At 36.2% G+C, this 27,545-nt stretch overlaps 3 protein-coding genes across 5 annotated transcripts in view; 2 read left to right on the top strand and 1 right to left on the bottom strand.

Annotated features, from left to right (window-relative positions):
- Positions 1-389: 389 nt before the first annotated feature.
- gchfr (GTP cyclohydrolase I feedback regulator) lies at positions 390-6,050 on the top strand. 2 transcript variants are annotated; one of them, XR_013819345.1, is made up of 5 exons: positions 390-608; positions 2,449-2,543; positions 3,224-3,389; positions 4,284-5,028; positions 5,257-6,050. XR_013819345.1 is itself a non-coding variant. In XM_079852596.1 (3 exons), the coding sequence occupies exons 1-3, from the start codon at positions 573-575 to the stop codon at positions 3,366-3,368; spliced, it is 276 nt and encodes a 91-aa protein (XP_079708722.1). In that variant the 5' UTR covers positions 390-572; the 3' UTR covers positions 3,369-4,089. The 2 variants fall into 2 exon arrangements, 1 of the variants encoding a protein (XP_079708722.1); XM_079852596.1 differs by lacking the exons at positions 4,284-5,028; positions 5,257-6,050 and having other exon boundaries at positions 3,224-4,089.
- The window catches only part of dnajc17 (DnaJ (Hsp40) homolog, subfamily C, member 17), a gene marked incomplete at its 3' end in the record, with an annotated part of 61,670 nt that continues 40,086 nt past the window's right edge, over positions 5,962-27,545 (bottom strand). The window contains exon 11 of the mRNA XM_079852579.1: positions 5,962-6,081. Within this exon, the coding sequence (XP_079708705.1) occupies positions 5,962-6,081 (120 nt within the window). The remainder of the gene's footprint in view (positions 6,082-27,545) is intronic.
- Positions 21,702-26,275, top strand: LOC307147676 (uncharacterized protein). 2 transcript variants are annotated; one of them, XM_079852586.1, is made up of 3 exons: positions 21,702-22,141; positions 22,349-22,418; positions 24,521-26,275. In XM_079852586.1, exon 3 carries the CDS (start codon positions 24,561-24,563, stop codon positions 25,158-25,160), a length of 600 nt encoding a protein of 199 aa, XP_079708712.1. In that variant the 5' UTR covers positions 21,702-22,141; positions 22,349-22,418; positions 24,521-24,560; the 3' UTR covers positions 25,161-26,275. The 2 variants fall into 2 exon arrangements, with proteins under 2 accessions (XP_079708712.1, XP_079708711.1); XM_079852585.1 differs by lacking the exon at positions 22,349-22,418 and having other exon boundaries at positions 21,709-22,141; positions 24,521-26,269.

Raw genomic sequence — 27,545 nt, 5'->3', positions numbered from 1 at the left:
GTGTATGTGAGTTTGAGTATGTGAGAGAGTGTGTGAGTGTTAGTGTGTGTGTGTGTGTGTGTGTGTGTGTGTGTGTGTGTGTGTGAGAGTGTGTGTGTGTGTGTGTGTGTGTGTGTGTGTGTGTGTGTGTGTTCAGATCTTTACAAAACTCAAATAACATCACAGAATGACACCTAATATCACATTTTCTCTATGCACGAATGAAATATCATGTTTATCCAACAGATTCGTTTGTTTTGGTCTGGTCAGGGTTTGGTCCAGGCAGAAGATTATTAAACCAGATTAAATCTTCCTTCTGGCTATATATCTGTCAGTCTATCTATCTATCTTTACTAAATTATCTAGATAGAACATTAATTAATAATATTTGTGTGACATAATATCTCTCTCCTCCCGAGCGCGTTCTGATTTGCTGGACGCTGATTGGACGAGATCGATGGGTGTTTCCGCATTCCGCTGCGAGCGCGCGCACGAGTCGAGCTGAGAACGCAGACAGACGCTGAGACGAGACGCGACGCGACGCGACGAGACACTCGATATTCCTCTGGAAAGTGTCCCGATCTGACGCCGAGATGCCGTACATCCTCATCAGCACACAGATCAGACTGGTGCGTATAAACACGAGCAGCGCGCGAGGCAGTGTGCACGATTATGAGTGACAGCTGTGATTATGATTATGATATTACAGGATTACAGGTGCATGTCTGTTTCTGCGCTGTTGTTATAGAAGTACATGTGCACAAGAGAAGCTTTGACATGGTATCTGTGAATCTTGCATGATGCTTTATTCCTCTCATGATTTGTGTTGGTCTGAATCATTATATTCAAATGAAAAAGTTTAATGTTGCATTACGTGCACGTGCAGCTCGTGCACCTGACCTGTCTTGAAGAGATGAAACATTAAATGAAAGTGAATCATCAACAGACAGATACATCATACACAGCATACAAACACACAACTATTTTTAATGTCATTTATTGTCAAGATTAACACATTTTACAAGAAAAAAATGACAAAAGACATTTGCATTGATACAAGTGTTAAATGCACAACATTATTTTTTTCTCATATTCTCTGTGAACATTATCTTCTACACATTAACTGAAGGGCAAAAACTTAGAAGGGTTGTGCAAAAACTGTCCATGAACATTCAGGACAGACCTTATTTTTGAATGTGAATGCTGTTTTACGTGAATATTATGACAAAGCTTGAATTGTCTACTTTTAAACTAAACCATTCAAAACGAAAAGAAACCGACTATAGCCTAGTCTATGCTTAGGCCTATGTAGGCTATTCCGTATGAAGTGTTCATTTCTCTCTAGGCGTGTTCACTGCGAAGATGACGAGTCAGCATCGTCAACTTCATCTTTGCAGCCGACACTGACACAGAAAACACTAGTTTATTAATAAATAATTAAAATGTCTCCTTGCTATATATTTGACACATTCATAATCACTACTTTTGCCGGTACTTTGTGACAGCTGTCATGTGCGTTATTGGCAGCGTCCATTATTAGTGATTATTTTAGAGAATATTCGCACAACCTATTCGATATTCTATAATTAAATAAACTACACGAATATTAAAAAATCGTGACATATCCCTGCTTGGAATCTCTTGTTTCTTTTCCCAAATCTTCACTCACGTCTCACCCATTTTTGAAGGGGATTATAAACTTTTCTTCCTTGGTTCGCTTTTAATTAGGCCTATTATTTCCGTATGCTTTGCTGTGGTGAAGTATAACGCTATAGGACAGATAGCCTACATGTTTCCTTGTACGGCAAATTCTTTTTAACACAGTTTGTGCTTGTTATTAGACATGCGGCGTGTCAAGTTTATTTGTAATGCGCGCGTGATTTAGTTTCGCTTTCTCTGGCAGCGCAATATCAAACATAACCTAAATGTCTTGCCCTTGTGGAAGATAAAATTCGCTCTTCATACCTTTTACAACAAGTAGCCTAGAAAACATAAAGATATCAGAAAAGAGGTCTCTTTCCTGCTCGTGTCCCACATCCCTCTCAAAGCTCAGAGCGGTAGGTTGTCTCACGCGTCTTTTTTTTTTTTTATAAATAGATTTAACTTTATTATATTATTTAATTTGCCAATATTTACTGATATTTCAATGCTTTACTCTTTAGTGTGTTGTTTCTTTGACGGAATTGCTCAAATAAACACTTTTTGCTCAAATGAACACTACATTTTTTTATTTCAAACCCCCCAACCACCGCCGTGGTAAAATCTGCCACCGCCACAGCCCTATAACCAGAAAGTAAAACAGATCATTTTATAATTAAATATTGCAATACTTTGCGCAACTGTATCGATATAATTTTGTGTGCAAAATATCGCGAGACTGAACAGAATCGATTTTTTCCCCCACCACTACCTTTCATGCGACTTTAAGTGGAGAAACCGTGCGTGTGTGTGTGTGTGTGTGTGTTTTAGGAGACGGGGCCCACAACGGTCGGAGACGAATATTCGGATCCCTCCATCATGAACTACCTTGGAGCCCGAAAAACCACCATACTAGGAAACAACTTGTAAGTATCTATCTATCTGTCTGTCTATCTATCTGTCTGTCTGTATATCTATCTATATGTCTATCTGTCTGTCTGTCTGTCTATCTATCTATCTATCTATCTATCTGTCTGTCTATCTATCTGTCTGTCTGTATATCTATCTATATGTCTATCTGTCTGTCTGTCTGTATGTCTATATGTCTGTCTATCTATGTCTGTCTATCTATCTATCTATCTATCTGTCTGTCTATCTATCTATCTATATGTCTATCTGTATATCTATCTATCTATAAGTCTGTCTATCTATCTATCTGTCTGTCTATCTGTATATCTATCTATCTATGTCTATCTATCTATCTATCTATCTATCTATCTATCTATCTATCTATCTATCTATCTATCTATATGTCTGTCTGTCTGTCTACCTGTATATCTATGTCTTATCTATGTCTGTCTATCTCTATATCTATCTATCTGTCTTCCTGTCTATATGTCTGTCTGTCTGTCTATCTATCTGTTTGTCTATCTATCTATCTATCTGTCTATCTGTCAAACATCTTGTAAGTGTTCAGTTATTTCTCAGACAAATGTTTAAGTGCATGTGCATGTAAATCACAGTGGACACAGATAAACATCACAGGCTTAGAGAGCATGTTATCTTGAACTAAAGCTCTGTCATGTGATCTCTGTGTGTCTAACAGCTCAGAGTATCATGTGGACGAACCGCCGAGACTCGTCTTAGACAAACTCGACAAGATCGGATACAGAGTTGTCAGTATGACGGGCGTTGGACAGACGCTGGTCTGGTGTCTTCATAAAGAGGCCGTTGAGCTGAAGATGCTGTGACTCCAGCGTCTCGTGTTCCAGGTAAACACAGTGATTTCAGCAGGACTGAGAGATCACACAATCAACGTTTAGAAAAGAAATAAAGATGATGAAGGAATAAAATGATGAAATAATCTCAAGAAATGTAAAGTATTTGAGTATATCGACTTGGTTTTATTTTAAATAAACGCTTTGCAATGAAATATTACTTTTTATCAGCTCAAAATAATGATTTGAACCCCACAATCCGTTGTTCTATGTAGTATTGAACAGTTTACAGAATATGTAAATGCTATATTTTGTGTGTGTTTCTAATCTTGACATGTTAATATTGTTTCTGTATGATTGTGTGTAATTAAAAATAAAGTAAAATAAAAGATCTTATTTTAAACTGAGTTGCATGTTTGATCATGGCATAAGTGTACACACCCCTGTTACAACAGCTGGTTATTCAAAGATTGTATTTGATCTTTTATCTGAAATGTCACTTTGGTTTCCAGTGGTAATGCATGCATAGGTTGTCATTTTTTAATTAAATGTGCAAAAGTTCTAATATGATTTATCTTTGTTTAATTCTTTTACATCACAAAAAGCAGCTGTTTTAATAGAGGTGTGAAGACTTTTATACACACTGTAGAATTGTGCCAAATTTTCAGAATGAAGGTCCAAAAATCAAACTCTATTGAGGGCCGAAAGTAAACGATACATTATATCCAACTATGTTATATTAAAATGTACATTTTTAAAAAATCAAATTCACTTGCATTTCAATACAGGACGATACATCAGAAATGAAGTTGTGCTTGATTTGCATGTGTTTTCCACCTCTTGATCCGGCTGAAGACTGCGGTTCCTGCTCGGTTCTCCTGAGGACGCCTGTAATTGCATTTCCTGTGTTGTAATGTAAAAGAGACTCTGTGTTCCTCTTCTTTCCAGGAATATAAAAGAAAAGCCCACATAAGTAAACAGAAACATGTGACGGCCGCGAGGAGACCAAACATGATGGATAGAAGGAGCAGAAGGAAAGAAAACTGGGAGTCTGGTGGTTTAGTCGGATCACTGCGGTTTGATGGACATGAGGACCGAATGTGGACAGAACATGCAAAACACAAGCAGAAAATACAGCATGACAATCAGAATGCAATTTACTTTTACATTTCTTGTAAATGATTTATTGGTGCAAATTCATTTTTTTTTGTTTAATGTTTTGTTTTTTGTTTTGTTTTGTTTAAAAAATAAAGTTTAATTTCCTTTTGGCCGTCACTAAGGATGTCTACATTACCTGGAGTTAAACTCTATCCGCTCACAGTTTCTGAGCCAATCACCTGTGCCGTAAACGTCATGTGACTGATGATGCCACAAGAACACACACCGTCTCAAACCTTCACTGGCAAAGTCAGCAGAAAGGAAACGTTTAAGTCCATTCTGTCACATGCATAGAGAAATGATGTTATTTCGTTCAAGAGCTCAGAGAAACCAGAAAATATCATGGGTGAACATCAGATCTTCAAACATCCTAGTCAACGTTTGTGTTACATTAAGACAAAAATATTACTCCATCCAATCTCCAATGATGATTTATTCACAACCACTTTTTTGATGGATGTAAAGGAGCTGACATGTACAATAATGAACTCTCCATTTGAAGGTGTCAAAATAAAAGTCCTGGATGAGAATATGAGTCTTACATTTACATTTACATTTATTCATTTAGCAGACGCTTTTATCCAAAGCGACTTACAAATGAGAACAATAGAAGCAGTTAAACTAGCAGTAGGACAACAAAATGCAAGTGCTATGACCCTTCTCAGTATAATTCAATGCAATTTTTTTTTTTTTTTTTTTTTGTTATAGAACAGAATAGAGTAGTAGAGAGAAAGTGTTAGTATTACTGGATCAAGTGCTGTAGTCTTCTACAGTTCAAGATCTCAGATACATCAATTACGATCACACCAGCTACTACAAATAGACCAGAGTCAGTAAATCACTTTAAAATGACTGAATGTCACTAAAATTTATCAAATATATATATATTTTAAAGAAAGACAATGCAATCACACTTCGAAAGCAAAATAATATTTATTTTTTTTAAATATCTGTTTGTCCAACCAAAGGCAGACGGTTTATTGTACTTCAGTCTTTTCACTCCCAGTATTTGATTGAGAACCGTATTCATGTCCATATTTCATAATTTTCTTGTTGTATCAGAATACTTAGAATGATAGATAATAGATAATAACTGAGTAATATAATAATGACACTGTTGTCTTCTGTAGAGCTGCTTATATCTGAACTGAACTCGACTGAAGAACATCGATCGACAGTCACTGAACTGAATCAACACTGAACTGAATCGAGCTATTGTCTACAGTAGAGCTGCTTTACAGGAGAATCAAATCTGAAATATCATTTTTCAACATGAACTCTGTTATTTTCATGTTCATTACTGTGAAGATGAATGTCACTGTTTGTGTCACGATCCTCCTGCCATAGAAAAGCACCATATGAATATTCAAGGCAAAAATGTTCGTTCCAAAAGGGCTTTATTGATGTTTGGGTGTTTAATTCCTGTAAAATCAAAGGTCAAAGTGTGTGTGTGTGTGTGTGTGTGTGGTCACGCCAGCTCGTCCTCTTCCTCTCTCTTCATCTCCTCGATCAGCCTCTTCCTCTCTTCAGCTTGTCTCAGTCGCATCAGCACCACACTCTCGTAGTCACGCTCGTTACGTAGACAACTCTGAGAAACACACACACACACACACACACATATATAAAGATGATGGCTGAGCGTTACATTCACTCAAATGCAGTCAGGAAACAAGTCAAGAGAATTGTATTAGTTTGTATTCGTTTCAAAGCAGCTTCACTGAAAATCATGAAGTAAGGGATTATAATACCTCATAGTCACATTCATCAGATTAGAGCTGGACGATAATATAGTAGTTACACTATGAGATGATATAAACAATCAAACAGTTGAGATTTGCTATATAGCATCTATCTGGATGTGAGTGAACTGTGTGTTAGTGATGTTCAGTTCTTGAATGAATCGCACTTCTAAGCCGGTTCACAGAATCGAACTGAATCAAACATGAGCGTGTCTAGAAATGAACGAGTTGAGAGTCATGTTCGACTCAAAAAGAATCGAATGAGCTGCTTCTAAATGTCGAAGCTTCTTTCTGACTGGTTCATTCTGAACTGGTTCTCTGGTTCAGTAACCCTCATCGGCTCATTGATTCGCTGCTACTTCGGATGAGCGTCTTGAATCATCAACCTGGAACTAAAGTTCGATTCAGTTCAATTCTGTGAACCGACTTAAAAGAATGATTCGTTCAAGAACCGAACATCACTACTGCGGATATGCGGATAAACATACAACATACATCCAGTTAGATAGAGCTGGACAAATCACATACACTGGGTCTCATTCATGAAACACGAGCAGAACGAATGTGTGTGTAAATCGCGTGTAAAGTGGTTCTGGCGTAAACTTTCAGATTCATTACAATGTTCGTATTTTCCAAATGTTAGTTTGTACGAAAGAAATCTCCACCTGCTCCCAGCCACGCGTTAATAGTGCGTTTAACATCCCAACGTTTTGCTCATTAATAAGGCTGCATTTTAATTCACCGTAATCGGGTACATTATTTACACAGCATTTTGAAAAAATATTATATATAGTAATTACATACGGTTTTTCTTTTTACTGTTATTACGAGAGCCAGTAATAGCATCTGCAAACGGAACACTTTAATCAAATAATGAATTGCTTTCAATAGGGCTGGGCAAACTAATAGCCCCTTAATTCTTACGGAAATTGTTTCCTATAAAATGGCCAAAATCAGGCATAACAAGAAACATTTACTGCGACACAATGAGCAGATCTTTTTTGTTGTTCCTAGAGTTAAAAGACAGGTAGGGAAACATGCATTTTGTTTTAAGGCTCCATATGATTGGAATAATCTTCCATTTTCTATCCGTTCTTTAACTTCATTTACAGCGTTCCGAAGGGCTCTTGGGGAACACCTTCGGAACATTTGTCTTTGTTTCTAGTTTTGTTTGTTTGACTTTGGACTTCATTGGTTATGTGTTTATTATTTCTAATTTTTATGTCCTCATCTTTATTTATTTATTTATTATTATTAGGGCTGTCAAAAGATTAATCGCGATTAATCGCATCCAAAATAAAAGTTTGTTTTTAATAATATATGTGTGTGTATAATTAAATTTGTATATATAAATACACACACATGCATGTATATATTTAAGAAAAATGTGTTAATTTATATATAAAAAAATATATATTTATATATAATATAAACTATATAAATATATATACAGTATATGTATGCAAATATTTCTTAAATATATACATGCATGTGTGTGTATTTATATATACAAATTTAATTATACGCAGTACACACACATATATTATTAAAAACAAACTTTTATTTTGGATGCGATTAATCGCGATTAATCTTTTGACAGCCCTAATTATTATTATTGTTATTATCATCATCAATGTTCTTGCTTGTGTTCCTCTTAGTCCTTGACCTTGTGCAATGCTAGTCATGTGGTTGTTTTTCTGTCATGTCACTTGTGGGGTTCATGCTGGGCGGGGTGGGGTTGAGCATTGTGAGCTGGTGTGTGTGTGTTGTTGTGTGTTGTTGTGCTGTCTTTGACTGTGATATTTGCTCTGCTGTTTTAGTTCTTTTTTGCTTTGATGTGCTGGAGGACCCCCTCGAAAATGAGATGTCTCATCTCAAGGGGTTAATCCTCGCAATAAAGATATGTTAATAAATAAATTTACGATGGCTGATATAGCGCTTTTGCTAGATTTGGCAGATCGAGCGCTGCGCAAAAGGCGTTTCAGAGACCGTGCAGACTTACTTGCCGAGACTATGCACGCTTGAAAATAAAATGTGGCGTTTTGAATGAACTTCTGATAATAAAACTTCAATTTCTGCATCTGAGAAATTTCTCTTTTTCATTCGCTTCTGAGAATGTTGAAATCCTTCGTTTGGTGTCATAATATGATGCCCATATATAGTTGTCAGTCGGATTTAATGGGCGGGATTTATGGTAATTGAGAATGAGCGTGCACGCGCGTCCCATTTACGATTAGGAATTCATTAACACACACACACATTTCACTATCACATCTGACGTTTATGAAGTATTTGTGAATCAGGAGAAGAGTTTTCGGGAAGGTCTCTTTACGCGCAAATCACTCACATATTTACTCGTATATTTACGAATGTTTCATGAATGAGACCCATTGACAAATATACATTCGTGATATAAACAATCATGAAGCTGAGATTCCACAAAAGGTTCTTTAGGATTGTAAGAACTGACCACTGGAAGGCTCTTTAGGGAAACGCTTCTTCAATGGCATCGCTGAGAATACATTATTTGGAAGCTTTATATTTAATAGCGTACACTGTTTTACATGAGTGCTGTCCGTCCGCAGGTCAGGGGCGGATCTAAGGTCAGCGGATATTCGGGGCTTTAGCCCAAAATAAAATTGGGTATTTGTATTTAAAGGAATTAATTATAAAAGCGATTTAAGGGAATAAAGAAAAAGAAAGGCTTATTGTATTAGTGAAATAATTGTAACTACACTGAAAAAAATGATTCATTGACTTAGTTGAATTTACTAAAAAAAATTATGTTAATTGGTTCCACATAATTCATTTTAGCTACATAAATGTAGCTAAAATCAATTGTGTGGAACCACTTACGATAAAAACATTTAGTAAATTCAATGAATTTACTGAAATCATTGAATTTACTAAAAAAATTTATCGTAAGTGGTTCCACACAATTGATTTTAGCTACATTTAAACAAATGCATTAAGTTGAACTTAGTTCAACGTAATGCATTTGTTTAAATGTAGCTAAAATGAATTATGTGGATACAATTAACATAATTTTTTTTAGTAAATTCAACTAGTCAATGAATCATTTTTTTCAGTGTATTTGCAAATAATACTTTATTTTTAAATATGCATTCATTCTCTCTAAATGAATCAAGGACATTATATCATATTTTAAATTCAAAAAGGCAAAATTTAATAAATAAATAAAACAAGTTGAGTAATTTGCGTCACCGGATACTGTCGGTAGTTGAACATTTCTACACTGAAAAAAATGATTCTGACCCCTTGTAAATGTTACATGTTTTTATCTGGTTAATTTCACTGATTTTAATGCGTTATTTAATCCTACTTATTTTTTATTATTAATTTTCAAATTCACTGCCCTTGTTTAAAACAAGTTAATTTCATTCAATTAAAAGTAATTAGAATTTTTTTTTAAATTTAATTTCCATATACACTGTAAAATGAATACGCTATATCTACTCAATAAAATCGCACAGATTACAAGCAATATTATTAATTAAATTTAACACATTAGAATTGAGTAATAATTAATCAAATTAATTCCTTAAAAGTTAACCATTTAAATTTTTTTAAACAAAAATATCTGAATAACAGACAGATGTCAAAGATGAATTAAGAACTCTTTATTTTGTATTGCCAACACTGAAGACACCTGATATTAACAAGCAGACACTGAAGGAGAAAACTGTAATGTTACAACCGTAATTTTAAGTTACCATCATGGGGATCAGTGTGTGTTTTAGTTGGGCTCTTTACCCTTAAACCATTAACTTTAGATTTTGTTTGGCTGCTGTACCTGAGTTATAACAGCCAGATGAACAAATAGAAATGGTGATCTGATGGTGTTGGTTGTGATTTAACATTATCATTATTTCACAATCATTTGACCTGAATCATTGAATTCATATAGAGCCCAATTTCTGAGTTAGGTTTACTTTATTAATTATAGCAGCTCTGTCCTTGTACAGCATAATATTTTTAGCCTTTTCAATGAAATCCATATGATCAAATCAATAAAAAAAAAAAAAAAACTTCAAAAAAAGTTTTTATATAGGCACACACAGACATCAAGAATTCGCGTATGAATCTCAGCAATGGTGACAAACAGATCACCTCGGAGCCATGAATGAGTTTTGATTGGTGGCACCCAGAATAATTGTCACCATTGTTGAGATTCACAGGCTGATTCTTGAAAAAATTTTGTAAATTCAACTCAAAATAGTTTAGCTAAAATTATGAATATAATTAATCTGAAATTACTTATAAAATATAAGTACAACCAATTTACAAAATATAAGTACACTCAAATAAAAAAAATATATCTGGATTTAGATAAATTTATTTCGTGCAACCCCTTGACATAATAAAATTAAGTAAAGTCAACATAACATTTTTTTCAGTGTATTGTAAAACAGTCAAATATTAAATGTTTATCTACTTACATTTTACCAGGCATTCGTTCATTTCTTTAATCATTTTGACATTGATGAGCGAGAACGCTGAACTTTTAGTCTTCCTAACAAACAGAGCGGTGCGTAATGAAGTGCATCAGAGCAGCATCAAGAATATCAAATACATTGCAGTGAATCTCTTATTTGCATCTTAAGTTTATTGCCAATAATAATGACAAGTGTAGAACTCGGTGAGCTCGCGCAAAACACATCTTCAGCACAGCGACTCATTTAAACGCCTCTGATTGGCCGATGCGTTCAACAGACATGTCTGTGATTGGCTACAATGCTCAACGCTGCAAAAACACGTCGTAGGTTTAATGCAAAGGGGAAAATATAAATAAAACTGTAATATGCACTTTTCATGATTAGGTAATCGCGGCTGCTGTAATCTTATTCACATTTGTTTTTCTGATTAATTGTTTTGCTCTATGGTAACAAAATATTCGGGGCTTTACTAAAATCATTCGGGGCTTAAGCCCCCTTAGCCCAGCCCTAGCGCCGCAGGTGAAGTGAAGATGATGAACGCCTGTCTCAGATCACGCAGGACATTCAGAGCAGCCGAGCTCAGGAATCTGACTCAACATTGTGGATCGTGTTGTGTCTGAGCCAGTTTATAGAGTTCCTGTTGTGTTCTGGGTCAGCGCTGTCTGATTCAGCGTTAGGTCATAGAGAGACTCTCAAAGCATCTCATCCAGAGCGGGAAACAGATGGAGAGATGATACTATAGAGTTTGTTCTGTGCAAATGTAACGTGGTGAAGTTTACTACATCAAAACATTTTACACCCATTTGTTTCAGTGTATAATCATGTGCTTCAATGTTAAAACCCCAAACCCTCAGCATGAAATGCATAACAGGTTTTGTTTGTGCCTCAGATTACATATCTTTGCTTCAAACAGCTCAGAAAGAAATGATAAGCAACTATAACGCGCTCAACAAACCTGGAACGACTTCACAGCAATTAAAGATAATTAATCAACACACTGGAATGACGGTCAACCAATCAGAAGCAAGAATTCAACAGCTTCTACTCTGTTAAACTGTTTAAGACGGGCTGATATGATCTTAAACCTCAATATATGTCATTTTAATAGTAAATTAGATTTTAGTACTCCAAAAGATTACATGACTTAATTATTAAAGCAATAAGTAAAGTGCTCACGCACGCAGAAAGCCGACTCTCAGATCGCACGAGATCTAAGTTAAACACAGTCAGGTGTGTGTTAAGTGGAGTAAACAGCTGAGAAAGAAAGTGTGTGTATCAGTATATTGTATCCGTGCAGCTCTTAAAGAGACAGAACCTAATAAACCTTGTGTGAATCAGTGTATAATTAAGAATCAGTGTAGAATTAATTCATACAGTGAAAACTAAGCAGTATTTTATTTTTTACATATGATTATTCAATTTCTGTTGTTAAATACACCTAATGTGAAATATTATATACAATACATATAACATTTAATTTAATTTATTTTAATAGTATGAAGTTGAAACCCATCCATCATCGAAACATCACTCATATTTGGCCTAAATATGGCCATCAATCAGTACTGACTAAAATGTCTAAATAATTACATTTCTAAATAAATTTTAATTTCTGAATAAATGTTTCTAAATAAATTTCCAAATGAACAAAATCTCTAAATACATAAATACATTTCTAAATAAATAAATAGCGAGCCAAAATATGTCATATATAAGCAGGGTCGTCTCTTCTGCTAAGTCTGAGAAGAGAAGATTCCTCACAGCGTTCGAGAGCGTGTGCGTGTCTGTGAAAACTAAGACGAGCAGGAGAGATGAAGAGAAAGTGATTCTGCAGGGTTAGAAGCATCTGGAAGAGATGACCGGGGTCTCTCGCATCAACCACAGGAGAGAGAGAGAGAGAGAGAGAGAGACCGAGGGGAAGCACGAATGCCATTATCATTCCAGCTCCATGAGCTCAGGCCTCGTCTCCCACCTAACCACCAAATATCACGCAAGCTCAATTAAGTACATAAACAACTGCTGCATCTTCAGTAAACTCAACAATCGTGGAGGAAAAGAAGAGGCATCACTTTACACATACACACTTTCCCAAGAGGGAACGCCGTTGAGTCCCGGCCCTGGAGGAGAGCAAGCGTCCCGGATCTCCAGCGGGTCGGGACACCAGCGTTCAGAAGTGACGGTCACGGCGTTTATAATGTTAAAAAGATTCTATTTCAAATCAATGCTGTTCTTTTAGAACTTTCAAAGATCAAAGAATCCTGAAAAAAACTGAAACAAATGTATCAGTTTTCACAAAAGCAGAAAATCTGCATATTAGAATGATTTCTGAAGTAAAACTGGAGTAAAAGCTTTGGTCAGAGGAATTAAATTCATTTTTACTATATATTCACATGAAAAACAGCTATTCTAAATTGGAATAATATTTACTGTTTGTACTGTATTTTTGATCAAATAAACGCAGCCTTGGTGAGCAGAAGAGACTCTATTTCTAAAACATTAAAAAATCGTTCTGACCTCAAACAGAAGCGTGTTCTGTTTCAATGTTAAACTATTCGTTACTGTTTTTCTTTATAAATCATGGATCCTGAAGCAAAACCAGTTGAGACATAAACTGACATCAGAATGACAGTATTTATGAGATTAACAACATCGTAATATTGTAATTATCATGTTCAATGTTGTTGTTTATTTTTTGTATGCATTTCATAAATTGTTGATGAAGGACAGCAAGTTTGCCATGAAATACAACATATTTAAGCTATTAAGAGTTACTTTAGTATTATTTAAATTCTATTAAAGTATTTATTTCATTTTTTTATATAATAAAAGCACTAATTCTCCTCATTTGCTCTTCATGTAGTTCTTGTGTTCACCAGTAAGTGAAAAGAGCTCAAGTGCTCATGTTTGTCTGACCAGAATCACTCGACAACATCGCATAATTACACCTTCCAAACTCATAACTCAGTGTTTGAGTGCGGTTCCTGTAGGATACTGTGGTGTGTGTGTGTGTGTGTGTGTGTGTGTGTCGACATGCAGACACCCGTATGACACAACGGGACCAAACCACAGAGTGTGAACACACCGGTGACATCAGCGGCTGGTGATGATGTCAGCGCTGAGCGCTCGTCTCGCCATCACGTCTTCAGCAAAACTCTGTGTGTGTGTGTGTGTGTGTGTGTGTGAGTGTCTCACTGTGAGACCAGAAGACGGACGAGACGCATCTGGAATTTGACAATTTGCCTTGTTCTTTCAAATTCATTCTTAAGAATCTCCTTTTGCTTTTTAAAATAGCATCACTAAAAACATTCTTGGAGTTTGTTTAACAAAGTGTTATTATAGTTTCATGTGTGATGCTATTTAATATTTCAAATTTATTTCTATCTATTCAAATATATTCAAATATAATTCTTATTTATTTTATTTTTTATTTTCTGTTTTCATTTTAGTTCAATTTTAGTAATTTTGTTGTGTTTTTATCACTTTTAATAGTTTTTGTAAATATGTCTGTAGTTTTTATTCATTTTTATTTTGAAATTTTTTCCAAAACAATTATTCATCAATTTTTTTTTTGTTTAACCCTGTTTACAAGAAAATACTATTTCAGTCTTTCTACTTCTAAATTTCACATTTAATTAAATATTTCTTTAACTTTTTGAATTATTTAATTTATTTGAATTATTTAAATTTCACATTTAATTAAATATTTCTTTACTTGTTTGTAAAATTTACTAGCAATTTCTGAGTGAAAATTGCTTTAGCTAAATATATAGATTTTAATTTTATATTTTCAGCTTTCATTTTAATTTAAGTTTTAATCCGTTTGAACCAATAATTAGGTTCTTTAGTCATTTTATTTTGTCAGCTCAATTGTGTTCCTTCCTGCAAAAAAAGTATATCTATGAAAAATTTTAGTCTGGATTCAGGCACCAACACAGAAACTGCACTATAGATCATAAAATACTCTTAGAGCGACTACAAAATTACACTGGTGTTCAGGGTCAGGCATTAAGGTGCTTTAGATCGTATATATCAGACCGTTACCATTTTGTCTTTTTAAACGAGTTAAAATCTAAGATAACGTCAGTAAATTATGGAGTGCAGCAAGGCTCAGTGTTCGGCCCTCTGCTATTCTCAATATATATATATGCTGCCACTTGGTAATATTACAAGAAAACATGGAATTAGTTTCCACTTTTATGCCGATGATACTCAGTTATACTTCATCACGACCAGATGAAATCTCTAAATTATCTAAGTTGACAGAATGCGTTAAAAAAAATAAAATATTGGATGACCTGTAATTTTCTTCTATTAAATTCAGATAAGACTGAGGTATTACTTAATACTCTTAACATACAATTTGCATTTAGAAGGATATTACTTCATCTTCTTCAGTTAAAGACATGGGAGTTATATTAGACAGCAACTTGTCTTTCAAAAATCATATTTCATATCTTAAAAAAACAGCCTTTTTCCACCTCAGAAACATCGCTAAGCTCCGGAACGTTCTGTTTCTGATGCAGAAAAACTAGTTTTCTCCTCTAGACTAGAATACTGTGATGCATTACTAGCTGGTTGTCCTTTATTCTCAATAAAAAAGCTACAATTAGTCCAAAATGCAGCTGCTAGAGTTCTTACTAGATCAAGAAAATATGAACATCTTCAGACACATTTGTTCTGCGTCTGGCAGACGTCACTTTGCTTTACTCCCTACGGCCAGATAAACACACACACTTAAGAATGATAGCTATAGATAACGGGATGATGACAAGCAGAACATCTCTCCTCTTCACACTCGCTCAGATCTCCGCACACATGGCTATCCTCAAGCGCGTTCAGGAACGAGTGCTGAAAACCCTGAGCTTTAGAGGGAACGTCCTTCATCCTGGTGGATATCTGTCATCAGGAGAGCTCAGCTCGACACATGCGTGTCAGACGCTCAATCGCAGATCACTGGGAGATAGTAAGAGACTCAAAACTGCAGATAACACCACCAAATCAAGAGAAATGAAGGGGTTAATAACACATCAAATGAGAACAGAGATAATAGCTCAGGCTGAACACTTCAAATTACCAGTCAGATTAAAGATAGATTAGAGATATAAAGGTGTGTGTTTTTTGACTAAAGTGTTTCAAACGAGGCTATGATTTACCGTGTAATTGTTGCAGACTAAAGTAGTTTAGAAATGTTTATGAGCTCATATTATGTGATAAATATGTAAAATAAATAAAATATAAAATACAAAAATAAAATATAGTATAAAGACATAAATAAATTAATACATAAGTAAATAAATATAATATATATTGCAGAAAAAAAAGAAAAAAAAAGAAGTTAATTTATTAAAAATTGTAGAAAAAGAAATGGTAATAAAATGCTAAAATAAATTATGTGCCAAGAAATAACTTCCAAGTATTGTCAAAGTAAATGGAAAATATATAAATAAATAAAATATAGTATAAATAAATAAAACATAAAAAGTTATGTGAAAAAGAAATAGTAAATAAAATACTACAAAATAATGAGGCACAAAAGAACTTATAAAAGGAAATACAAAATAAATAAAATATGAAATAAATCAATAAAATATAGTATAAATAAATAAATGATAAATAATTTAATTAATTAAATAAAATATAGGAAAAATAAGTCAAATAAATATGGCAGGACTATTTAAGCGGAAAAAAATGTTAAAATGTGATTAAAAAAATGTGGGAAAAATTGTAAATAAAAATACAAAAAAAAAGAACTTCAAGTATTGTAAAATAAAATATGCATAAATAAAATATAGTATAAAATATAAGAATAGGTAAATACATAAATAAATAAATATTGCAAGACTATTTAAGAGAATTAAAAAAAAAATTAAAAGATGATTCAAAATTGAGGAAAAAGAAATGGTAAATAAAATCTTTGTAAATAATGTGGCACAAAAGATCTTCCAAGTATTGTGTGACTTTACGGCGACTCCCTGTTCAATGATGAACAATAGAAACTCACCCAGAACACCTGGCCACACAATACAGACGAACGGCTAAAGCAAATAAAGTCGTCTGGACACATTATGGATGTTGTTGATCACGACGGGGAGCCTTTTATGCTTGTAAAACAGGCTTTTACACACAGATTTTGATGTAGCAAATGCATTAGTGTCAGAACTCAAAGCAAAAGATAAGCATGACAACATTGAACTAACTTCACCTGAGCTGAAAGAGGGTGTGTTTGGGTGCGTTTAACCTTTAGAAGCTGCGATTCCTCCAAATCATGCCAATGTTGAAGAGCAAAAACGCCAGATGCTGTGAAATATTCAATATGCAATATATAATCACAGTGATTTTGGACGTAAAGCCTCATTAAGGGAGCAGCTGATGTGAGCAGTGTAACATCAGAGGCATGCAGTGAAGAATGTCATACACACCCATTATTATCCATTAAAACGCGTGTTGCGTTTACAGTAAACCTGGCACTGGTGTGAGTGACGCCATCTGAGCTCATTAATGAGCAACGCACCCGCCGTGAGGAACGCAGAGAACTAATGTTGCTTTGAAACTCTCCAAGAAAATCCAAACAAAATTAAGGAGACGTGAGGAGATAAACCAAGGACACGCACACTGCATAAAACACACACTGACACTGCCAAGCCAAACCTGACAGAAAACTGATCATAAAAATACAAAACATATGTCAGAAGATATTGCTGTTCTTCTATGGCGTTGATAATGATGCTTAAATATAATGCACTAAATACCATTATATACATATGCTACCGTTCAAACGTTTGTGGTCAGTTTGATTTATTTATTAAATAAATTAATACGTTTATTCAGCAAAGGTGCATTAAATTGATCAAAAGTGACAGTAAAGACATTTCTAATGTTACAAAAGATTATTTTAGGAACTTCTATTTATCAAAGAAAATCCTGGAAAAACAAATGCATCAGTTTCCACAAAAATTTTCAACACTGATAATAATCATAAATGTTTCTTGAGCATCAAATCATCATATTAGAGTGATTTGTGAAGGATCATGTGACACTGAAGACTGGAGTAATGATGCTGAACATTCAGCTTTGATCACAGGAATAAATTACACTTTACTATACACTCACCTAAAGTATTATAGGAACACCATACTAATACTGTGTTTGACCCCCTTTCGCCTTCAGAACTGCCTTAATTCTACGTGGCATTGATTCAACAAGGTGCTGAAAGCATTCTTTAGAAATGTTGGCCCATATTGATAGGATAGCATCTTGCAGTTGATGGAGATTTGTGGGATGCACATCCAGGGCACGAAGCTCCCGTTCCACCACATCCCAAAGATGCTCTATTGGGTTGAGATCTGGTGACTGTGGGGGCCATTTTAGTACAGTGAACTCATTGTCATGTTCAAGAAACCAATTTGAAATGATTCGAGCTTTGTGACATGGTGCATTATCCTGCTGGAAGTAGCCATCAGAGGATGGGTACATGGTGGTCATAAAGGGATGGACATGGTCAGAAACAATGCTCAGGTAGGCCGTGGCATTTAAACGATGCCCAATTGGCACTAAGGGGCCTAAAGTGTGCCAAGAAAACATCCCCCACACCATTACACCACCACCACCAGCCTGCACAGTGGTAACAAGGCATGATGGATCCATGTTCTCATTCTGTTTACGCCAAATTCTGACTCTACCATCTGAATGTCTCAACAGAAATCGAGACTCATCAGACCAGGCAACATTTTTCCAGTCTTCAACTGTCCAATTTTGGTGAGCTCGTGCAAATTGTAGCCTCTTTTTCCTATTTGTAGTGGAGATGAGTGGTACCCGGTGGGGTCTTCTGCTGTTGTAGCCCATCCGCCTCAAGGTTGTTGCGTGTTGTGGCTTCACAAATGCTTTGCTGCATACCTCGGTTGTAACGAGTGGTTATTTCAGTCAAAGTTGCTCTTCTATCAGCTTGAATCAGTCGGCCCATTCTCCTCTGACCTCTAGCATCAACAAGGCATTTTCGCCCACAGGACTGCCGCATACTGGATGTTTTTCCCTTTTCACACCATTCTTTGTAAACCCTAGAAATGGTTGTGTGTGAAAATCCCAGTAACTGAGCAGATTGTGAAATACTCAGACCGGCCCGTCTGGCACCAACAACCATGCCACGCTCAAAATTGCTTAAATCACCTTTCTTTCCCATTCTGACATTCAGTTTGGAGTTCAGGAGATTGTCTTGACCAGGACCACACCCCTAAATGCATTGAAGCAACTGCCATGTGATTGGTTGATTAGATAATTGCATTAATGAGAAATTGAACAGGTGTTCCTAATAATCCTTTAGGTGAGTGTATATTCACATAGAAAACAGATGATTTACATTATAATAATATTTCACTATTTTTACTGTATTTTTGATCTTGCTGAGCAGAAGTTTAAGAGAGTGTTGAGCAGGTGAAACTTCTTCAGAATCGCATATAGGATTGTTTAGTTGAGCGATTAGTGAAAACAGAAGATAATTAGACAAAAGCAGCGGAAAGAGAACCAACAGGAAACATTTCCCAAAAAACATCTTGTACAAGAACAAGTCTGTACAAAAACACAAACCACAGAAACCAGAGTCTGGATCCAAATCAACAATCTCTGCCTGTCAAAAATAAAGCCAAAGCAATCAAGCAAACTCCAGGAATATTGAGAAAGTCAGCTTGGCCTCTTGATTCCCTGTTTGCATGGAAGAGAGGAATGAGAGCTGGTGAAATTCACAGTTCCAGCTCTGGATCAACGTTATGATGAAGAGCTGATGTTTATGTGAATGATCAGACGGAGGACGGAAGGGCGGCTCTTTGTTTATTGGACGTGTTTGAAAGGAGTGTGACGGAGAGCAAGCATGAAGAAAACCCCGTTCCTGAGCTTTCCCTTCGGATCTGGCGTCCATCCGGGATCCCAGACGGCAGAAGGAACATTTGATGATGTTTGGAAGGGAAAAACACTGTGTTCAAGGCACTTTCGAAATGAAGAAACTAAATATTTAATAACTGGAGGAAGCAGGCATACGTATAATGCATCTGTCCTGAAATATAACTTGTTTAGGGTTGTTATATATCAAAGCTGGCGTTTCCCAGTCAGTGTAATATAGTGTCGTCTGGTGGTCAGAATCTGTGACTGATGTTGTAGCGTTTGGATATGATTGTCTAGATATGATTGTCTTTACACATGCAGACAGGGTGAACAGGTTTTTATCTGTGTGGACAGAAACCGGCTGATATGAGGAACAAACACTTACTGGATTTAGTTTGAGAGTTTGAGGAGCTTAGTATGGAATATTTCAAAGCTATGGCATGTTCTAACGGTGGAAAAATACATTCATTTGATGTTTTGACATTACATTTCAATGGGGATGTCATGTCAAAATGCATTTTTTAATAATTTTTTTAAAAATACAATAACTAAAAATTAAAAATATATATACTTATGTAAAAAAAAAAAAAAAAAAAAAAAAAAAAAGGCAAGTCAAGGCAACTCTGTAACACAATGAAAACCTGTCCAAAAACATACTTTTCCTTATAAATTATAACTATGACTATCACTTGTGAGAAATCCCACTATTATAGATTATCACTATCATTATCTCTCCTTGGATTAAATCAATATTTATTCAATTAACTGATGTATTTATACACTTGGAACGTCCACAGACTAAAAACTGAGTGAATCATTAACATGAGATCTTCAGTTTCCTTCCTAAAAGCAAAACAAAGGTTCTCTTGCCCATAAACGAATATAAACATAAACAGAGTTCAGTTTTGTCTCAAAAGAAGAATGCCAATAGTAATAGTGTTATTTAAGTATTAGTGCAATCATTCACAGTAAACACGTCCAAGTAAATGAATAATTGCAATAATATGATGACACTATATATATATATATATATATATATACACATACAGTTGCATTTTTTTCATAATAAAATGCATTAGTGCAATTCCATTTTGATGCCATATTTTGTCATATGGCATATTTTCTAAATTTCCTTTAAAACTATGTTATGATAAAGTGTGTCTGTTAACAATCACATCTAATTTCTTTATCGAAGATGCAGGATATGGCCGTTTTATTTCCAATAATGCACGAAGTATTTTTTTCCTGAAAGCTGAGAAAGTGAAGGAAAATAACACAGGCGTAAAGGTTTTGAGAAATGCATTGGTTTTAACACAATATCCTAGAGCTCGCCTGTATAATTTGCTATAAAACAAGGGTAATAATAACCAATTTCAGATTTACCCACCAATAAAAGCCATGCGAGCAAAAACAAGCTCATTTCACAGGATGGTCAGATGATGACTTACAGTTTAACTGGCGATTCACAGCCAGAATAGAGTCTAATAATGTGCTTTATAGACTACATTTAGTGTCGAACCTCCTAAACTACAGTCAAACCAAAGATTATTCAGAATATTAGTGTGTGCAGGACACTATAGTTCATTTATGTAAGTGAGTAGAGCAAAATAAAGTAAACTGTGACATATTATACCCAATAACTCTTCATACAGGGACTACCAGTGACATTTGGGACCAAAAATGATTGGGACACTTTGAGCTGATCATGTGTTTTTTCTTTAATTGCTAATGCTCTTTTTACACACAGACTGAACACAATGAAGCATTGCTTGGTGATTGGTTGAGCTAAACTGGTATTATCTAATTGTGTAGTTAAATTTAACAGCTGACAGATATTCAACATAATTCATGTGTGAGACAGTCTAACAGAAGGACGGACAAAACCAGTCAAATATCAATGAGTTCTGCTCATATTTTATCACCATTTTCTAAACTATAGCGAATAAACTGAGATAATGTGAGAAATGTCATGAATAAACTGTGGTTTGACGTAGTAGAAACTAGAAAGTGCTTCATCTCTAAAACAACAACAACAAGTCTTGCCTCGACTTGATTCATAATCAGGAGACAAAAGAAACGGGTTTCATTTAGGCCTTGATGTGTATGTGTGTGTGTGTGTGTGTGTGTGTGTGTGTGTGTGTACACAGTCATGGGAATGCAAGCAGGAATTACAACATGTCAACAGAACTTGTGCAACGCTGGTCCGCCTGTACACACACGTCCCAGAGCGAGAGACCGCTGTCATTACAAAGCGCTAGTAAATCCCACAGGAACCCGAACAGTGACACAGAGATTAGCAATGAGCGAAGCCTTACAACACCAGTGAGTGACGGAAACCAGCTCTGCCCTTCCCAGATTCCCCAGGAACGCGATGAAGAGTGACACGGCGTCAGGTGAACTTCCTCTCTACTGAGATACTGAGATTACGTCTCCAGGTGTGACAAACACACACAGGTTTAGTTGAGAGGAGGGAGGAGACGAGCCTCAATCCCTGGACTTTAACACTCGAGATCTACGAGGAACTCTGTGCTGAAGAAGACCTTCAAATCAAGACTATACACACATCAGCTCTTGTGTTACGGTAAGAGGAATGACTCTACGACACTTCCACTATTTCACTTCCACCATCATTATGTGCCGCTGCTTTTATATAAAACTGGCAAGTTTATACGCCACTGTTCAGAAGGTTAACATCAATGATTCATTAGGGTTTTTGAGGCTGGATATCCACAGGGAATTGTTCTGTGCAACCTGTTTCATAGCCTAACAAGTCTTGTCATGTTAACAGAAGCAACTCTACGGTGTGTTGTCTTCAGACGTTCAGACGTGGGTGTGAATATACCTGCACACCTTCACAGGTACGTCGCCAATAAAACATCACGTTAAAGGGTTTAAACTCGGGCTAGAACCACCGTTTTGATGTTTGCTGATTCTGAATTGTTGGGGGTTAAAAAAGAAAAGAAAATGTTGCCGTTTGGTAACTTTACCACCATGAGAAATGGCCCAAAAATCAACATTTTCTTCTAAATTAGCACTTTCCGCTTTAATTAAATCAATATTTATTCAATTAATTGATGTATTTATACACTTGGAACATCCACAGACTAAAAACTGAGTGAATCTTCAATGTTCAAACAAAAGATTCTCTTGCCCTGTCCAAAAAACATAAACAGTGTTCAAATGTGTCTGAAAAGAAGAAATGCAAATAATAGTGTTATTTATGCATAAATGCAATTATATCACAGTAAGCACTTCCATATAAATAAATAGATGCAATAATATAATTGATGCCAGCATTCACATTTTCTAATTACTTAATTAACACTATTATTATGAATCTTGTAAATATGTTTGTTTGCCAGTCTGAAAAGGACTGTAATGTTCGTTGAAAACACAGGTTGTTTTGGGGATGTATTGGTTAAAGTCTTGGAAATTGTGCATTTCCTTTAAAAACCTTCCCATCTCTCCTCCTCGCTCTCGTTGCATGTTTGAGAAGGTATGCCGTTCTGTTCGCGCTCGCCGTCTCCCGCTGCTACTAAAGTGCCGATAAAACCTTTATTGGCCAACAAAACATGTTTTCTGTAGTGCCATACAATTTTAAAGAGTGAGTGTTGCGAGTCACGAAAACTGATCTAATGTGTAAACCGCAAAACAGGGCCGTGAACGCCAGCGAGAGTAAAACGCTTCCTATGTGCATTATCACAACAAATGGGACTTATTACTCTTTATTACAAACTAATTTAACCAGTTCTGAGTCACAGAGCGCTCTGAGAACGAAAGTCAACACTACACATGAATCCAGAAGGTATTACAATAGGAGTAAATGTGATTTCATTGCCTTTCCCGGAGAAGAATCATTTATAGTGAGCGAGGACGAAACATGCCGACGGCTGTAAAGATGTCACAACATCAACTGTTAATCTGTAACAAGGTGCATGAAAACTTTAATCTTAATCAAATACTGATTCAAAAGAACATCTATATCGGGGATTGTTATGGTACATGTGCTGGATAAGATGCTTTACATCCTTACACCATATTTTATACCGGATATATATAAATCTCCAGTATAAAATGTGGTGTAAGGATGTATTAATAGACATAAAGGTTCTTTTCTACTTAGAAAGTAACAGAGTCACAATGTCAATCTGTGCACTTCTTCACATTCTTTAAGCTGATTGTCAGGGAAAATGGATTTAAATATGGTAAAATGTGCTATTTGTTTTGGAACTAGAAAGACATTCATTTTAAACTCTTTAAAAAGGCCAGAATTAAAACGAGAAACAAGCGGAAGAGGCAGAAACGCATCTCTGTTTCCAGTAATAGTGTCTCATCCAGTCCAGGTGAAGTTGCTCACAAAATAAAAATCCACAATGAAAGTGAAAATGTCATGAAACACAAGACCATCACAGCCAATCAGAACGTATTTGAATTGACCAATGAGATTTCAATAGTGTGTATATGTGTATGTGTGTGTGTGTGTGTGTGTGTGTGTGTGTGTGTGTGTGTGTGTGTGTGTATGGCTACATTTAAAAGATCAAAAATACTGTAAAAACAGTAATATTGTGAAATATGACAATTTAAAACAACTCTTCTGATAAAAAATACAGTAAAAACGGTGAAATGTTTTTTACAATTCAGAATATCTGTTTTCTATGTGAATATATAGTAAAGTATAATTTATTCCTGTGATCAAAGCTGAATGTTCAGCATCATTACTCCAGTCTTCATTGTCACATGATCCTCCAGAAATCACTCTAATATGATGATCTGATGCTCAAGAAACATTTGATTATCATCAATGTTCATATTTTTGTAGAAACAATTATAAACGTTATTTTTCAGGATTCTTTGATGAATAGAAAGTTCTAAATGTCTGTCACTTCTGATCACTTTAACGGACCCTGTGAGGGGTAGTGTGTGTAAATCAGTCATGTTTGATGACTATAATCTGTTTCAGGATCCAGATCTCCCACATGTTGTGATCCTGAAGTGTTGAGATGCCGCTGAGGACGTCGCTCCACCGCAGACCCGGATCTGGAAGATGGAGATTATCGAGGCGAAAGGAGGTCGTGTCGGTGAACATGATCAGTCTTCCTCTCGCTGACTTCCGTCATCTCTCCCACATCGGCGTCGACGGACACTCGGAGAGTTTCGGAGACCTGTCGTTCCTGAAGGAGGGCCGGAGTCTCCTGCTCCACAGCTCCAGGAGCGAGCAGAACCTGTTCCTCGCGAGCGACCCGCCTCCGAAGCCGCCCCGCATCAGCCTGGACGATCCCATCCGAGAGGAACCGATCCGGGAACACGAACCGGGAACAAGATCCAGGAACCCGATGCGGGAACAGAAGTGCAGCTCGCTCCCCTTGCTGGAGGTCGAGGAAGACGAGGAAGACGAGGACGCGTGTGTGGAGTCGAGAAGCATCATCAGGAGTCCTGCTCGTGGAAGCCTGAGTTCTGGACGAGATTCAACACAAACAAACCCGGAAGAAACGCAGAGAAACGAAACGGATCAAACCGACGCCGCGTTCACATTCAGTCTGGATCTGGGACCCTCGATACTGGACTCTGTGCTGCAGGTGATGGAGAAAGCCCAGCTATAGCTGTGTGTGTGTGTGTGTGTGTGTGTGTGTGTGTGTGTGATTTATGAGGACAGAAATTTGTATAAAGACGCATTACACTGGTATTACAACGTCAACGTGATTTATGAGGACATTTAAGAGTCCTCGTATTTAAAATGGCTTTAAAAACATACTAAACTGTTTTATTAAAAATGTAAAAATGCATAAAGTTTTCTGTGATGGGTAGGTTTAGGGGTTGGGTTAGTGTGTGTGTGTGTGAGAGAGAGAGAGAGAGAGAGAGAGAGAGAGAGAGAGAGAGAGAGAGAGAGAGAGAGAGAGAGAGAGAGAGAGAGAGAGAGAGAGAGAGAGAGAGAGAGAGAGAGAGAGAGAGAGAGAGAGAGAGAGAGAGAGAGAGAGAGAGAGAGAGAGACCGCGTTCACCTTTAGTCTGGATCGGTCCTTGAATAAAGTCCAGCTATAGCTATGAACTCTTTATATCGCTTGTTGTAAAAGCAGCAGGTGTGTGTGATCAACAGTGAGTGTGTGTGTGTGATCAACAGTGTGTGTGTGTGATCAACATCTGAACTCTGAACTTCGTATCGCTCAACGAAGTACTTCTCCTTGGAAATGTCCGATGAGGAAGCTGTTTTCGTTTCAGAATGAACCCTTGTTTAAAGAAACATTCTCCTCTGAATGAAGTCTGGACAGTGTAACGGTTGCTGACGGTCCAGTATCAGCAGCGCTAGTTAATGTGTGCTGAAGTCTGGTTAATGATCACACAGAGTTTATATCAGTACTTCAGACTGTGATTTCCTCGTTTGCTTTCCGAGCCTCACTGAGATCTGTTCATGTTTAAATCATTGTGAGATTATTTCCTTCTGCACTGGAACGGTTAAATCACTGTATGATCTGTTATATCAAGCTATATTATAAGCCAAACCTATGAGGTCAGTTCAGGATAACTATTAACTTAACTAGTTTACACATCACCACTGGATCTACCAGTGGAAGGAAACACCAGTAATTCCTAAATAAAATAATGTTTTAATAAAAATGTATGTATTTACTTGTGTACATATGTTAATATGCATATTAAAATATATATATAAAAAAATGTATTCCCCCACAGAATGCAATAAAATCAGATAATGTATGATGTATCAATGAGGCTTATATCCAGTAGCAATTAAGAAGTTAGAAGTTTAGAAATTTCAATATTTACAATCAGCAATTAAGAAAAAATATTAATATATTAAAAAAATATAAAAAAAATATAAAAATTATTACTAATAATAATATTTTATTATTAATCACTACTAAGAAATCAATAAGGCTTTTAGCAAATGAAAATATAATATAAAATATACAAATCTTTAACCATAATTAAGAGAGAGAGAGAGAGAGAGAGCGAGAGAGACAGACTGAGAGAGAGAGAGAGGGATAGAGAGAGAGAGAGAGAGAGAGAGAGAGAGAGAGAGAGAGACAGACTGAGAGAGAGAGAGAGGGATAGAGAGAGAGAGAGAGAGAGAGAGAGAGAGAGAGAGAGAGAGAGAGAGAGAGAGACTGAGAGACAGACTGAGAGAGAGAGATATAGAGAGGGATACAGAGAGAGAGAGAGAGAGAGAGAGAGAGAGAGAGAGAGAGAGAGAGAGAGAGAGAGAGACTGAGAGACAGACTGAGAGAGAGAGATATAGAGAGGGATACAGAGAGAGAGAGAGAGAGAGAGAGAGAGAGAGAGAGAGAGAGAGAGAGAGAGAGAGAGCCCGGGTTACACGTCTAAACTGTTGCTATTTCTGTAGTAAAAGCAGCGCTGTGTTTCTCCTGACAGCTGGAGACGTGAGGGAACGTGATACTTCACATGTGTGAGGATTAAACACTCCCTGCTGAACTAACAGGAGAACACACACTCGCTCGTCTGCTGGGATTCATGCCCGATACACGGGAACCATGACAATATATCATCGGACAGAATAATGACGAATGTCTAAAGCAAGTGCGACTAGGACTAAAATGATACGCTTTATTATATATATATCATTTATCATTTATCTTTGATCACCAAAATTACATATTTAAACTTAATTTCTTCATGCCTTAAAATATCTTGAATGTAACTCGACACCCCTGCCTCATTTAGTATGCGCGGTTCTATGAATATGCAAATGAGCCCCGCCTCCACTCACTCACTCAGCTCAGAGATCCACTGGTTGACGATCACACGTTGATCTGATTGGTTACAAGGTAGTTTGTGACGTCAGAAACACCAGCGATTTCAAAGCGTGTTTTTGAGACTTTCTTTGGTTCACTGCAGTTTTAAGGAGGAAATACTCAGCAATGCTGTCGACTTATGAATTTACACATGCTTTGTCTTAAAGCATATTAAAAACACCATATAGACACATAAACAACATTAAAAGCTGGATGACCA

Source organism: Squalius cephalus (genome assembly GCF_949319135.1).
Source record: "Squalius cephalus genome assembly, chromosome: 20".
Classification (NCBI taxonomy): Eukaryota; Metazoa; Chordata; class Actinopteri; order Cypriniformes; family Leuciscidae; genus Squalius; species Squalius cephalus.
This window is presented reverse-complemented; position numbering and strand designations above follow the sequence as displayed.